The sequence below is a fragment of the Palaemon carinicauda genome, chromosome 3, assembly GCF_036898095.1.
Source record: "Palaemon carinicauda isolate YSFRI2023 chromosome 3, ASM3689809v2, whole genome shotgun sequence".
Classification (NCBI taxonomy): domain Eukaryota; kingdom Metazoa; phylum Arthropoda; class Malacostraca; order Decapoda; family Palaemonidae; genus Palaemon; species Palaemon carinicauda.
The window spans coordinates 132,391,217-132,407,121 of record NC_090727.1 but is presented as its reverse complement, the minus strand read 5'-3'; the positions used below and the strand labels follow the sequence as shown (position 1 = coordinate 132,407,121).

Sequence of the window (15,905 nt, the reverse complement as noted above, 5' to 3'; positions counted from 1 at the left end):
ATTCATGAGGCTTGGTACTAACTGGACTAGTCCAAACCCACTCTAAAAACTTCATTTTAATTTAATATTTTACAAGCTTACACTTGAAAGCAGATCTGGGATTCATTGAAATAATATACATCAAATTGATGAATAAAACTTTACTTTGCAATAAAGACTTGATCTGAAATTCAGTGAGTAAATGGCTTGAGATAATGTTCTGTAAGTCAGCTAGGATGGAGAAATGACATCGGAGAAACAAGTACAATAGGATTTATGGATTTAAGCTATAAAGCCAGTGCTAGGGCCTGTAAGGCCAATCAGTGCTGCCCGTTGAGATAGGCTACTACTGCTAGAGAGTTATTGGTTCCTTTGACTGGCCAGACAGTACTACATTGGATCCTTCTCTCTAGTTACGGTTCACTTTCCCTTTGCCTACACATACACAGAATAGTCTGACCTTATTCTTTACATAATCTCCTCTGTCATACACCTGAAACACTAAGATTACTAAACAATTCTTCCTCCCTTAAAGGGTTAACTACTGCAATATAATTGTTCAGTGGCAAATTTCCTCTAGGTAAGGGTAAAAGAGATTCTTTAGCTATGGTAAGTAGCTCTTCTAGGAGAATGACACTACAAAATCTAACCATTGTTCTCTAGTCTTGGATAGTGCCACAGCCTCTGGACCAAGATCTTCCACTGTCTTGGGGTAGAGTTCTCTCAGGCACACTATTCTATCATATTTCTCTTCATCTTGTTTTCTTTTTAAAGTTTTTATAGTTCATATGTGAAAGATTTGTTTTGATATTCTTGCTGTTCTTAAAATATTTTATTTTAATTGTTGATTACTTGTAACTTCCTGATTTCCTTTCCTCACTGGGCTATTTTCCCTGTTGAAGCCCCCAGGCTTATAGCATTCTGTTTATCCAAAACTGTGGTTGTAGCTTAGCAAGTAATAATAATAAAGCACATACCAGTCCTATTTTCAAGTTCAACATTTTCCCTATCTACCACTTGCAGTTCATACAGATATTAAAAAAAAAATTATTTTCTTTAAAAAGCTTTGTAACCCCCTGAATCTATGAAAAGATATAACATATCTGTCATTAAGTCTAAAAATTGATGACCACAAAAAATTAGTACATGTACAAAATAACTCTGCACTTTCGTGTAATTTTAAGGTATAAAGGTTCCTCTACAAAAATCACAAGGGACATGTATAATTACCTTTTTACTTTTGTGTACTTCTACCTCAGGCTCTTCATCACCATTAGGAAGACTGTCTGGGTTCTGGGCTGCTAATTCGTCCAGTAGTTTCTCTCTTTCTGTGTAAGCATGTGCTTTAATGATACCCACACTCTGTTGGTTAAATCTGCAACAAAAGGGCTTACTTTGCTAAGAGTACTCAAACAACTCATTATCAAAACTACAGTAAAACAATGTTTAAAAATAATTTGTATTTATCCTAGCTATACAACCCTGAGTTATTTAAAGAGGTAATGTCTTCAGAAAAGCTATAATGGCTGTTGAAATCTTTAATGAGGTAAATGATAACAGCTGGTGAGCATGATGGAGTAGCCCCACTCATTCCTGTTAAAAATCTTTACCTTTGACCATCAACTCGTGACAGAAAAGTAGTTGAGGTGGGAAATTTAGCTTTAAATGACTTGGGTTTGTATAGCTAGGGAAACTCCAAAACATTTAAAAAAAATTCATTTGTTCCTATGCATACACAATGCTTTCATCCTTTAAAATAGGGAGACTAACTTATTAGGCAGAAGAAGTCCTTTTATAACCAAACTGGTTGGTTCCTTTTCTTCCTTGGAATATGCCAGTTTCCCTCGTCCTGTACAGGAGCAATGGGGGATAACTCCAGCAATCTCTTATCCGCCAATCATAGGGATAAGTATGGTAATAGGGCCTGGCCAGTACTTGATACTCTGTCAACGAAGGCATCTTTCTCCCAAAAAAGGGGGAGAGACAGTATGGAATGAAAAACCAGGCACAAATGGGCAATGGTTTAGTATTCATTTCGATCCTCCTTTGTTAGAAGAGGATAGGAGAGAACAGATCCAATCTAATGTGAATGTTTACTAGTGTCTACAATATAATTGTACAACTGCTTCATCCCTTTGTGAGGGGAAGGAAATAAGCAGCAGAAAAGCCTGTCATTCTACCATTCATCCAAACTTATATCGAATATGTTACTTTAAGATGTTTTCTGTCCCGTGTGAGAGCTGGGCTAGCTTTGCAACTGCTAAAGCTGTCGCCACAGGTCCCGGAACAAAATTGTTAAGACTTGAGGGTATACAGTACTACCTTGAATAGAAAGCTGTTTGGCACTTTTAAAACTCCTTTCTTCAGGATCAATATGACAACAAGATTCTTTCAGAAGGCTAAGTAAGTGCTATTTCAAGATGATATCTTGACCCCTCCATAATTGAAGCATAATGTCACACAAAGCCAGAAAGTGTGTTCAACACCTCCATCTTGTTTCTACCAGTGTGCTAAGAAAGTCACTAAGACTAAAGACTCAAATAGCACAGCAGAGCCCTCGCGGAAAACAAAAGTATCTATCTCCTCTCAAACATGCAGTTGTGTAATGATGGGTTCTGGATTTTGACCACAAATTTCTGAATAAAACTAAACCTGTGTGAATTAATACTAGAATTTGTGCAACTCACTAATTCCTGATAATATTTAAGAGTAGCAAACAGACAGTCAGGGGAGTCATACTTCTGTCTGATGATCCTCTCAAAGGCTTATATGGTGAACACGTAAGAGACTTGAGAACATGAGCTACATTCACTTCCATTCCAGAGGCCTTAGGTTAGGTTCAAGTGGACAAGACTCAAACCTCTTCATAAACATAAATAATTCCCACGAGGAGGAGAGGTTTATGATCTTCAGTTGAGAGACGAAGTCCAAAGCTGAGCAGTAGCCTTTCACAGCCATGGCGAACAAAAAGTGTATAGCCTGGCAAAGGGCTGTACATCTCCAACCAGACTGGCTACCAGGGTAATCATGCCAGCCATAGGAGTCTCAGCCCCATGGGGTCAAAGTAAGAGGCCACGATGCCTGTCCAGTAGGACCTTGGACAAGCCTGAAAAATGGAGTGTGCACAGGCCAGCCTGATATCTTCGGCCAGCCTGGCTACCAAAATAATCAAGTCAGCTCCACTGAAGACATGACCTATTTTATAAGAATAAAAGTTTGTATATGTATAGGAACAAATTGTACAATGCTCCAAAACTAGCATTAATAACTCTCATAATTGGTCGAATAATTCTGGAATAATGCCTTCATAACACTAAATATAATCTATAAGACAATATCTACTATAATAGTTTGTTCAAAGCAGTCAACTAATATGCTACATATACTATTTACAGAGAGAATACAGTGCACCTACCTTTTGATCATAGTGGCATGCATAATATTACTGCCTGCCTTGGCACCTGCAATCCTGATATCACTCTCTATTGACATTGGCTTCTCTTCATATATGTCGATTAAGTCGCACAAAGGATCATTTTTTGCTGACCCTACATCTCTGTTCCACTCTGTAATGAATTTTTCAAGATTAAAAGGAAATAATGTACTTTTGATGAATAAAAATCTATTACTGGAAAGGTGCTGTGTGGTCCCTGTAATGGCTAGAACAAGCCAGTGTATCCACATGCAATGCACAGATTTGGTATGTACAAGGTAATATCACATGGGTTTAGTCTCCATTGAATTCATGACTTCCAAAGCTGAATTCTCCTATCAAATGACATCACATCATCCCACTGAGATCCATTACCGAAACTGACGACCCTGTTTACCTGGGTGCTTATTTACATCACTTTTCCATACATTGCTGCTACTACCATAACCGATTCTACGACGTTTTGTTCTACCTGTCAAAGGATCACTTTTCTTCTTACTCACACTTGAACCATCAGTTAAGACTGTACTGTGTCCGCGCTTTGCGCAACTTTATACAGTACATCACATTACACCCCTGGTATAATCCAAAACTAACCACAAAAGTTTCTGTTTCTCCAAAAGCTGTTATTACTTTTGTAATAACAGCACAGCATACAAAATGTTTCATTACATATCCATTAAATTTTGGCTCTAATTTCAAGATTGCACTCATATAAATTTCGCCATCATTTAATGATGAATCACCGCCTCGTCTAGTGCCTGACACAACACTTCTTGGTCAGCTACCTAACTGACTGTTAAGAACTTAACCTTAATCAAGCCATTTCAAACACATGCTTTTGTGCTTTCTCTTTCTTCTCTCTCGCATTCTTTTCTTTTTAACATGAAGAGCATCACCTCCTAGACCCAAAAGTTAACTCGACTCTATTAATTCTTTTGTTATCTCACTCATTCTGCTTCTTTATATATTCTCCGTTTCAACTGTACCTTGAGAACATTACAAGAAGGGTAGCCGCTTCTCTTCGTCGCTAATATGAAAATTCTGGATACAGGTGTTTGTCATCTGAAGGGGAGACTCCCGTCAGAACCTCACTCTGTCCAACCTCTGGTTTTCTTAACGCACATTTTCCTAAGTTCCTTCTTAAAGCTTATACTGTATACAGTACCTGTGGATGGGTAGCGCTAATTACAATGGGCTATAGGGTTGTGGTGGCCGATGCGGTAACGACCCTGATTGGTGAATGCCAGACTCGGGTTCAAGTCCCACTCAAACTCATTACTTTCTTTGGTCGCTGCAACCTCACCATCCTTGTGAGCTAAGGACAGGAGATTCGAGGGAGCCTATGGGCCTATCTGCTGAGTCATCATCAGCCATTGCATGGCCCTACCTGGTCCTAGCTTGCGCGCTGATCATATGTAAATACTATATATGGTCAGTCTCTTGGGCACTGATCATATGTATATATATGGTCAGTCTCTAGGGCATTGTCCTGCTTGATAGGGCAATGTCACTGTCCCTTGCCTATGCCATTTATGAGTGGCCTTTAAATCTTATAGCCACTGCCATAGAAATAGTTTTTTTGAGAACCTACGTCATGATAGGTTATCCTTAATAAATGCCCAATTTGGTCACACCATAAAAGCTTCTAGAACAAGTTTTCTAGTGCAATCTGGACCATATGTGGACACTTCCAGAAAGAAAAGGATTTGCATCATCAGTTTTTCTCAAAGTACTGGTGATATTAATAAAGGTGATGCAATCTTTGACAAAATAATGATTGGATTTCTTCTCTTGAAAGAGACTTTTTCCTCTTAAGTTGGAACTGAAGTATATCGAACAGATGGAAAGAGGGGTATTAATATCTGTAGGCGTTATGATAAGTTCAAAATAGTCTGAATCTGTTGGTTTTCATTCTACTGTACACACAGAGCCTGTGCCTTGCATTTTGATGCACGTACCCTAGAGCAGGGAAGACAATATTTCATCGGTATATTATCCTATTAGAATCACATATCTAGCCTTTATAGGAGAGTCCTTAGGGACCACACCGCAGTCTAATACCAAAAGTTTCATGTACAGTAAATCCATCATAAAAATTTTTCCTGAATATGCTATGAAGTCTGGCATTCAAAAAATTACAATAATAATTAATACAAAGTCAACACAAGCATAGAACTCTACTTACCTTTGTCGTCATATTTCGCACATTCGGAAAAAACATTCTCACTGCTGCTATTTGTATGAACACTGTAATAATGTGACTGAAAGAAACGCGTCCAGAACTCTGCTTCGCTCATTCTGTGTGGAACATACTCAGAGTGTTTTTTCTTCACTGCAGGATACGTCTTAAAAACAGCAAGCATTATCTCTGGTGTTATGTTGTACTGCACTTTTCCGTTGCTCCCGTCAGTTTGAGGTTTAATATCAGCCTGTAGAAAAATAATTGTTCTAGATTCATTTGAAACTTCACAGTGAACTTTTCAAATTACAAGGTCAAAACACCAAACCAAGAGAAAACTAAACATTTATAAAAAGTTCATAAAGTGAAAGATTCTAAAATCTAAAATTAATATCAAAGTCCCAACTAATTAACTACACTTGCATCATTAAACTTCCGACTCGAATGATATAAACTGGCAAGCAACCCAAGACAGAATCAACGGTTATCATCACCATTACTACAAGCTAAGCTGTAACCTCATTTGGAAAAGCAGATATTTACAAGACAAAGAGACCCAATAAAGGAAGTAGACCAGTATGCAAAATAACCTGGAAAGTAAAGAACAAAGTATAAAAGAGGAACAACTAAAAATCTGAAATAAATAATGTAGATAAAGAAGTGGAAGATAAATGATGAAACATGACAAGTCAACCTATTAAAAAAAATTGTACCAAGATTGTATATCTGGAAGTGGCCCCCAGATTCAAGTGCTAGATGCACAATTTGGTCAATTTCAAGGCAATCCTTATAGAGAAAGCAAGAAAGGTAAAATGAACTGCAGTAACTTGTCCTTGCATCATATTAATAGTCCCCTCTATGCATATATATTACAGTACTAGTAGCTAAGGATGTCTTCTAGATTATATAAAACAGATTTACTTTGATGTTGTTACTGATCGAAAGATATTTTATACTCATTATTCCTCATATAGTTTATTTTTCTCACTGGGCTATTTTTCACTGTTGGAGCCCTTAGGCTTATAGCATCCGGCTTTTTCAACTACAGTTGTAGCTTAGCTAGTAATAAAGGGATTTTGACGAAGGAAAAATCTATTTCTGGGCGAGGAACCTGTGTCGCCCAGTGAAATGCTCCTTAAAGCACCATTTCTGAGGCATAACTATTGCTAAATACACCAGAGAAAAAAGGAATGCATGGAATGCCAGGAATTAACCCAGCTCGTTCACTCAATGAGTGTCGATATAGTTACTGGGGCGTGACAGAACCACGACCATAAGTCCCTCACCAGTTAGACCTCACCTTCATCAACATCCCCAGGAACAACGAGGTGCCGACCTACACCCGACTGCTGCCTCTACTACGACTACCCTCCCATCACCCCTACACCTCCCCACCCCCCTAACTTCATTCCTCCTTAGCACCAGCGAAGGTTCAGACGTGTTTTTCATTGCTCTGTGTTGATTTGTGTTTTTGAAGATGTCCGACGTTTTGGAGATCCCTGCTCCCAGGTTGAGTATTATAGTTATCTGTTTAGGATTTTGAGGTAGCGACACTCGTTAATTTAATTACCTTGTTGGTTTTTTTTCGTAGCCGTTTGTTCATGTTCCCTTATGGGTGTGTTCGCGGCCATTTTGGTGTCGCTTCCTCTTGATCTCCTTGTATTGTTGGACAAGGAAGTGCCCTGATGGAACTACCTACGGGGGTCCCCTTATCAGACCCCTTCTAAGAGGGACAAGGAACCAACCATCAGCTCATAATAATCCTTCTGCTGCAGACAGCAATCTCATTATTTCTGTGTTAAGGACACCCTTGCTCCACCAAGGTAGATTGAAAACCCTGGGCACTGATCTTTTAGTCATTAGAGTTTCAGAGTCATAGTGGGGTACACTTACGACTCAATCCCCTACTCTTTGTCATTCAAGGACATCTAGGCCAACAAAAAAATTCCTTGCAGACAGGTAGAGCAGAATGGCTATCACGTTACAGGATATTTTCATTGTCAGTTCTGTCTTTCACAAAAACAGCATTTTGCCGTAGAGATTATTTTCCTTGATATTAACCACATTGATTACATTATATCAACAGCTGATGTCTCATGTACTTCCCATAACTTCTCACCCTTGTCCTTAGGATTTTATAGGAGCAGCTACATTTCACTAGATCACACACCTAAAACAAGTTATCAGGTGTCAACGTAGAGAGTAGAGTAGAGGTCCCCTTTTTTGTTTTTGTTTCATTTGTTGATGTCGGCTACCCTCCAAAATTAGGGGAAGTGCCTTGGTATATGTATGTATGTATCTTTCATAACATGCTTTTAAAACGCATAGAAATTTTTATTGTCATTCTAAGTACGTAATCACTGAGCTGTAATTAAGGCTCTACTTTCCACTTGCATTTCTATATATATTTTACTTTCATCTTTTCCCTGTAGCCTATTCTGATCTGAATGCTCAATTTCTCTATCCAGGTTCTTGCTTTCAACCATTGTTAAAATTTCACCAAACCCTTAACAACCATCACAAAAGAGTTTAGAAATGCAACTTGTGATGTGGTTAAACTACTATACTTTATAATAGATATATCTATACCATAAACTTACAAGAAAAGCGCCTGATATTCCAACATCTTGATTTGGGCCCATGTTATTTTTGTACTGGACAGCTATCTCCTTCCAAAACTCATCCCCAGATATAATCTCAGTGGCTACCAAGTCCTTGTACAACTGGCAGAGTTGTTCATTTTCATCAAGCATTCGTTTCTTTTGTACCAAGTCATCAGGAGGCAAGCGTTTTCTCTTGTCCATTAACTGAGCCAAGCGTTCCTACAATAAGAACAGAAAAGTGATATCTGGAAAAGGGAGAAATAACCTCAAATCCATGAATTTAATCAGGTTAGTTTAGGAATGTAAATAATTATACCTTTTATTAACAAAATGTAGTGAGAAATTAAAATCACACAACTACGTTTACAAAATGTATATCAACAATTTCAAAACTGATAAGATGCACAATAGACTACTGTACCATGATATGACAAATAAAACAGTTTAATAATCTGTTAAATAAATATTTGTAATATTGAAAATGGTAAAGAGACTTTCACAATTTTTTCTTCATAACCTCCTTTTGTAAATGTGTCATTTAGAATAAAAAGACGAGATAAAAGAAACATGAAATAAACAAAATTAAAAATTAAAGGCTAATATAAAAATCACTAAACTGCTTTTCAATTTAGTTGCTGATTCTGGCAACCCCCCAAAAAATTGTCACAAGATTTGTTTCAATATTCACCCAAAATTCAATTGCAACATACTTTGCAATCCAGCTTTGGAAACAAAGTGAAAAAAAAATATTAATAAAAAAAATTTATTATTTCCACAACGGCACAATCACTACACTTCTCGAAGCTAGCTAAAATAGATGTCTAATATATAAAATTAAACTATCCCATTTTCTTTCACTTAACAGATAACCTCTAGAAATCTTGAAGACCAGGGAACTGCCAACAAATGAAGGAATTAAAGTGACCCTCCCTTTCAAGTTTTACTCAAAGATGGTCCTGAACTCTTGTGGCCAACCCAACAGTCGAAGGATATATTTTGATCCCAGTAGAGACATTAAATGACAGTATACATTCTACAAGAGAAGAAAATGCTTCCTTGGAAATCCGCAATATCACGGAATAGAAGATGAGAATGATCATGAATGGGAGGTAAATCAGTTGTTGTTTGCGGATGATACTGTACTGGTAGCAGACACAGATGAGAAGCTTGACCGACTAGTGACAGAATTTGGAAGGGTGTGTGAGAGAAGGAAGTTGAGAGTTAATGTGGGTAAGAGTAAGGTTATGAGATGTACGAGAAGGGAAGGTGGTGCAAGGTTGAATGTCATGTTGAATGGAGAGTTACTTGAGGAGGTGGATCAGTTTAAGTACTTGGGGTCTGTTGTTGCAGCAAATGGTGGAGTGGAAGCAGATGTACGTCACAGAGTGAATGAAGGTTGCAAAGTGTTGGGGGCAGTTAAGGGAGTAGTAAAAAATAGAGGGTTGGGCATGAATGTAAAGAGAGTTCTATATGAGAAAGTGATTGTACCAACTGTGATGTATGGATCGGAGTTGTGGGGAATGAAAGTGATGGAGACAGAAATTGAATGTGTTTGAGATGAAGTGTCTGAGGAGTATGGCTGGTGTATCTCGAGTAGATAGGGTCAGGAACGAAGTGGTGAGGGTGAGAACGGGTGTAAGAAATGAGTTAGCGGCTAGAGTGGATATGAATGTGTTGAGGTGGTTTGGCCATGTTGAGAGAATGGAGAATGGCTGTCTGCTAAAGAAGGTGATGAATGCAAGAGTTGATGGGAGAAGTACAAGAGGAAGGCCAAGGTTTGGGTGGATGGATGGTGTGAAGAAAGCTCTGGGTGATAGGAGGATAGATGTGAGAGAGGCAAGAGAGCGTGCTAGAAATAGGAATGAATGGCGAGCGTTTGTGACGCAGTTCCGGTAGGCCCTGCTGCTTCCTCCGGTGCCTTAGATGACCGCGGAGGTAGCAGCAGTAGGGGACTCAGCAGTATGAAGCTTCATCTGTGGTGGAAATGTGGGAGGTTGGCCTGTGGCACCCTAGCAGTACCAGCTGAACTCGGCTGAGTCCCTGGTTAGGCTGGAGGAACGTAGAGAGTAGAGGTCCCCTTTTTTGTTTCGTTCTTGTTGATGTCGGCTACCCCCCAAAATTGGGGGAAGTGCCTTTGGTATATGTGTATTAATACATTCTGTCACCAGATGGTTTCAAGCTTCAAAGCCAAACAAAACTTGTATGTTTTCAAAACAACGATGTGTAGGACCATATTTTGTCTTGGCTCGGAAAACTTACATTCGACATTCCATCAAAAAGACCTACATAGTCAAAGACATTGCTAATTGTGGAAGAAAACGAGATGCCCAAAGAATAAATTCAAAAAGTCAATTCTATCTTCAGCGTTAGTAAAGTTATTGGGAAGATACTGCAATAGGTGGTTCTTTTTTCACAATCTACATTTATGGAACGATTGCTTAGAGCACAATGCAAAGATCTTCATCAACAGCATCACCATTATGCTAACCTGAAACTGCCAAAACCTAAACTAATGACATCCATAGATATCCTCCCTAGATTGCTTTTTCAAATAGGGCAACCATGGAACAACTGTAGACAAAATTAAACAAAAATATCTTACTGAAAAGGGCCTTACAAGAAGATACTGTACAAAGAAAAAAAATCATACCTTTGTTTGATTCCTTTCAATGACCTGTTTATCCCTTCCTTCTGGAGTACAAAAATGGAATGTATGGGTAGTCATATCATGCAATACAATCTGCAACTGGACCTTTGGCTTACCCTCCGGTGAAATTTTCTGTGCTGAAAAAAGTAAAAATCATATTCAAAGAAGCAGATTACAAGTATAATCACTTGGCTTTTTTTAATGATCCCTTCAATATGAAAATATCCAAAGAAAATCCCACAAAACATAATTGCTCGTAATGAAATATTTTCCATAATGTAATCTACAGAATTTATAAAGTAATTTGCCACAAGGGGTCTAATTACATAAATACTTGAGTTACAATAAGCTACTAATTTCATAGTTATATTTGGGTGTATAATAAAAATAAAAGTTCTGTAAATCTAAATAATTAATTCAGATCTCTACGTCTACAAGAATCTCTTCATATTCTAATTAGCTAGACTTAAGAAGTACCACTCCAGAGGTGCTTTAATTGAACTGCTGCACAGCATACTTACTGCGGATATCACTATACTGAACGCTAACGGCAAAGGTGTCCGAGTCATCCATCATCCAGCCGACTCTGGACTGAGAAAGGTAAAGTTGCCCATTATTTTTCTTGTAGCGGACATGATTTACCTGGAGGAGGATGTCTTCTCTCTCGCCACTCATCCTGAAGAAAAAAAAAAGTACAATGATAAAAACTAGAGACCCTTCATGTTAAAACAAAGGCACTGCATATTATAGCTTCCCCTAAAAATAAGCATATCTATCAAAAGTACTGTATCTGTAGCACCTCGCCTAACGCTACAAGGAATAAACATGGCAGTGATGATGACGTCATCTAGTGACTCAAAACAGTAGCGGAGGAGCGGTATCTTAATGGCTCCCCTTCGTTTTTGCCACTTTTCCCCCTCGAAGGGTAAACGCTATTCGGGGTGAAGATAGCTATATGGCATGTCAAGAATACATTCTAAGATATGCGATATCCCTAAAAGGTAAAGTTAGGGATATTCGCGCCAGGAGTTAGAATTCTGGAGACCTTAAGGTAAATTCTCTGGGAATATCACTGTAGTCAAATATACCCTAGGAAGCTACTTAAAGTAACCTTCCATCAGGACAACAAGGCTATCTCACCCAAAAATAGATTTATATAAAATAGCCAGTATCCCACCACCCTACCTTTTGACTCCGACTCTCCTTCCTTTGGTCACCTGGCATCTATGTATGATGTATGAGACTGACGAAATCAATAGTGGTCAGAAAAATTCAGAAGGATGCTGAAATTTTTTGGCTTTGCTTACTACTTCCTACACTATTTTGGCAACATTATATATTTAATCTTGCTATTTTAAATCCTACGGAGTATAATGATCAGGAAATGTAAATCTGAGTCTCCTTGACACATAAAATTCTGAAAGAGGAATGAACCATCAAGTACTTTAATACTGTACATATACTCTAACACTCTCTGATACTGAAATGCTACAAGGTAGCTGGTTAATATCAAGGTAGGAGAAGGAAGACCCACCCACCTGCTTGTCAAAGAATAGCCCTACTTGTTCTTAAAACTAAAGACTGAGAGGGGTGGCTGAGATGGGAAATTCCAATTAAAGGACTAAGGCTTGTATAGTTAGGAAAAGTACAAATTACTTATTAAACTTTTATGTTCCAAAGCGTATACAAAGTTTTTGTTCTTCAAAATAGGGAGAGACTCATTGGTTCCAAAGAACCAAACGGGAAAGATCTTTTCTTCTCTTACCAAATAATTCTTCCATGTCCCATACGAGAGAAAGGAAAGGGACTCATACAACATAACAGCTAATCACAAGGATGTAGAAGCTGTCAGCTATTAGGGCATCAGCCAGCATTGGCTAAAAAGAAGCTAATACTAGAACCTGGAAAACCTATATACTGTACATGTAGTGTCAAACCAACCACATTTACAGAAATATTTGGTAGGACAAGGACCTATCCAACCTCTTGCCACAAGGAAGGAGGAGTTGCTTTTTGGCAGACCTAGCCTGCGAGAAAGATACTTCGTCGTGTTACCAGCATCAATCATATGACCAGTGTGTATCTGTTGCAGCTGCTGTATCCCCTTGAGAGAGGAGCACGAAAGAGGTAGAATAGCCAGTCATTCTAATCTGCTCAAGACTTTATCCCTAATGTGTAACATTAGATGGGATGCATACTGTGCCAAGTACCATGAGGGAGCTGACAGTGCTACAAGACTACTGAGCAGCTACCTTAGGACCCAATGAAAAGGGGCCCATGAACCTCTGGGCAACATCCGTACGGTAGAGGTAAAGGTGATCTGACCCCTTCAGCTCTAAGTAAGGTAGCATAAAAATGGAGTTTTTATGATAAAACAAAGTTTTGTGAATACCGTACTTACCTGGCAGTTATATATATACAGCTATAGTCTCTAACGTCCGGCAGAATTTTTAAAAACTCGCGGCAACCGCCGTGTGGTGGTTGTGCGGTTAAGTGGTTAACAACCCTTACAGGGTGGTACTTGGAATCATTCCCGTTTTCTGTTCCTCAGATCATCTTTGCCCAACCTGTCTCCTGAGGGGAGGAGGGTGGGACTTAAGATCACAAATTTTAAGTAATTTGTATTTTTCCTAACATACTTACCGAGAAACACTTTCATAGGAGTCACTGGTGGCTCCTCTCTAACGACCAGAGTTTTGCGTAGTTTACCCTACTATATCCAACGTGACCCGTTAGCGGAAGAGAACGTGACCTGGGGCAATGCCCGAGGTCAGCCATGTGGCGACGATCTCTACCTAGTCAGTATGTTTTATGTAAGGAACAATACTCTAGGACTGTAAGGCACTGCGGGGACGGTTGGGGGGGCCATACCTGGAAAGTGTTTCTCGGTAAGTATGTTAGGAAAAATACAAATTACTTAAAATTTGTGATTTGTTCCGACACAGACACTTACCTCGAAACACTTTCATAGGAGACTTACACCTTAGGAGGAGGGAGTGCCCGTAGCCCAAGACCCCAATGGACAGTAGGATAAACTACACAAAATACTCATTAAGTGTGGTAACACTTACCCTTCTGCAATTTTCTTCCTTGTTCTTGTTCCATAATGGCGATTCTTGAGGCTTGTCTAATGAGCGATAGCTCTGAGGACAACTGATAGTACGAGAAAAAGGGGGAAAAGGTGACAACGAAAAATAAGCCTCCCCGTGTCTTGAACATTTGTGGTTCCCTATCGAGGCCGGGTCTTAATTCGTCAATCCGAATGGAAGGCTGAGATGACCGGCCCGACCGAAAGCCCAACCTGGGAGTTCCTCGTACCGTCCTTGAGATAATGATCAGTGAAATGTCGACCGGTTAGACCAAGTCCCTGCTCGAAGATCCTGAGCCACCGACATGTTCTTTACAGATGAAAGGACGGTGCCTAGAACCCTAACATCATGAGCCCTTGGTTCTCTTGGCACTGAAAACCCCTCATTTTAGGGAGCTTGCCTAATTCCTTGTCTGACCCAAAAGGAAACTGTATTCTTGATGTTCTTTTTCGTTTGACCCCAGGAAACGACGAGGTTCTTGATAGACGGACGGGGCTTCGCCGTTCTTTTAAGACACTTCCTAATCACCCTGACGAGGCACAATTTCAAACCTTCCTGGTTTACCTCATTTGGGATTGCTGGGATCGTAAAGCTCTCACGCCTCGGAACCCAAACTGACGGATCCTGTGTCTTGGCGACGAAGGAGACTAACTTAAGGGGTCTCTTCTTCCATCCTCTAGAAAACTCCTCCTCATACGAAAATCCTTGTACCTTGCTCACCCACTTAGCTGAGGCTAACGCTAACAAGGAGAGCACTTTGAATGTGAGATTCCTGCCTACAATGTCTCTTAAGGGTTCGAAAGGTGGTTTTCGGAGCATATCCAGAACCCTTGCCAGGTCCCAATTCGGGATTCTCGGGGCAGAAGGGGCCTGATTGCTCGAAAGTCTTGATGAGCATGGACACCTGTCTTGAAGAACCGAGAACTATGCCTCTCAGGAGAAAAACTTTACCAAGGGCAGTTCGCACTCCCATAATCGCTAGGATTGTCACGGCCAACTTATCCCTGAGATGGACCAGGAAATCCTCTATAATGGGCATGGATACTTTTAATGGTTCTATCTTCTTGTCCTTGTCCACTTGACGTACATCGTCCACTTGGATTGGTAGATGGCCGTAGAGGATTTCCTCAGGTAAAGGGGCATCCTCCTATCTGTCTTGCTTGAGTACCTTTGTCTTTTCAGGAGGAACTGGATAACCTCCAGGCGAGAAGACGAAGGGCTTGTGGGTTTCGTGAAACCCCTGAAAATGTGGTCGTCTCCATAGATCTGGTATGTTGGGAAGAGTCCAGGGAGGGAGAGTGGCGAGACTCATTAGGTCTGCGAACCACTCTCTCTCCGACCAACAAAGGGGCTACCAAAGTCATTGTAAGGTTGGTTGCTGCCCCCATGTTGAGGACTCGACTTATTAGGGAGAAGGGGGGAAAGGCGTACACGTCTAGATCGTCCCATCTGAGTTGAGACACGTCCTCCAATGCCGCCTTCGGGTCTGGGACAGGTGAACAGAATACGGAGAGTTGTTCGTCCCCCTTGTTGCAAACCGATCCATTACTGGGTACCCCCACATCTGAATGATGTCGCTTGCCACTTGTGGATGCAGGGAGCACTCCGATGCAACTATTTGTCCTGTTCTGCTGAGGCCGCCTGCTAGGACGTTCTTCTTCCCCAGAATGAAGTTTGCTGTAGGGTTGATTTCCTCTTTTCCTTCCCAATCCAGGATCTGAAGGGCCAGTCTGCACAACTATTTTGATCTCAGCCCTCCCCCTGAAAGGGCAGACTCGAACTGGGAGAAGAAGGTGGCTGCTGATGTCGCCCTTCCGTCTGAGAAGCCCTGGCAAAGGATGTCCAGGGTTTCCCCTGTCTTGTAAGTCCCGTTTGGTCTACTTTCCCTCGTGTGGTAATTACTTTGTGGCCTCAGGAAGGGAAAGTGAGGACTCCTTCTGGGCGGTGTAGGCTAGAACTTGTTCAAGCCGGA

At 40.2% G+C, this 15,905-nt stretch overlaps 1 protein-coding gene across 3 annotated transcripts in view; it reads right to left on the bottom strand.

Moving 5' to 3' along the window:
* The window catches only part of Tfb1 (transcription factor B1), a 69,139-nt gene that overhangs the window by 13,437 nt on the left and 39,797 nt on the right, over positions 1–15,905 (bottom strand). For all 3 annotated transcript variants that reach the window (XM_068370671.1, XM_068370672.1, XM_068370670.1), the window contains exons 2-7: positions 11,366–11,520; positions 10,848–10,981; positions 8,195–8,416; positions 5,601–5,844; positions 3,395–3,545; positions 1,210–1,354 (exon numbers count right to left, since the gene is read on the bottom strand). In XM_068370671.1, coding sequence (XP_068226772.1) covers positions 1,210–1,354; positions 3,395–3,545; positions 5,601–5,844; positions 8,195–8,416; positions 10,848–10,981; positions 11,366–11,520 — 1,051 coding nt within the window. The remainder of the gene's footprint in view (positions 1–1,209; positions 1,355–3,394; positions 3,546–5,600; positions 5,845–8,194; positions 8,417–10,847; positions 10,982–11,365; positions 11,521–15,905) is intronic.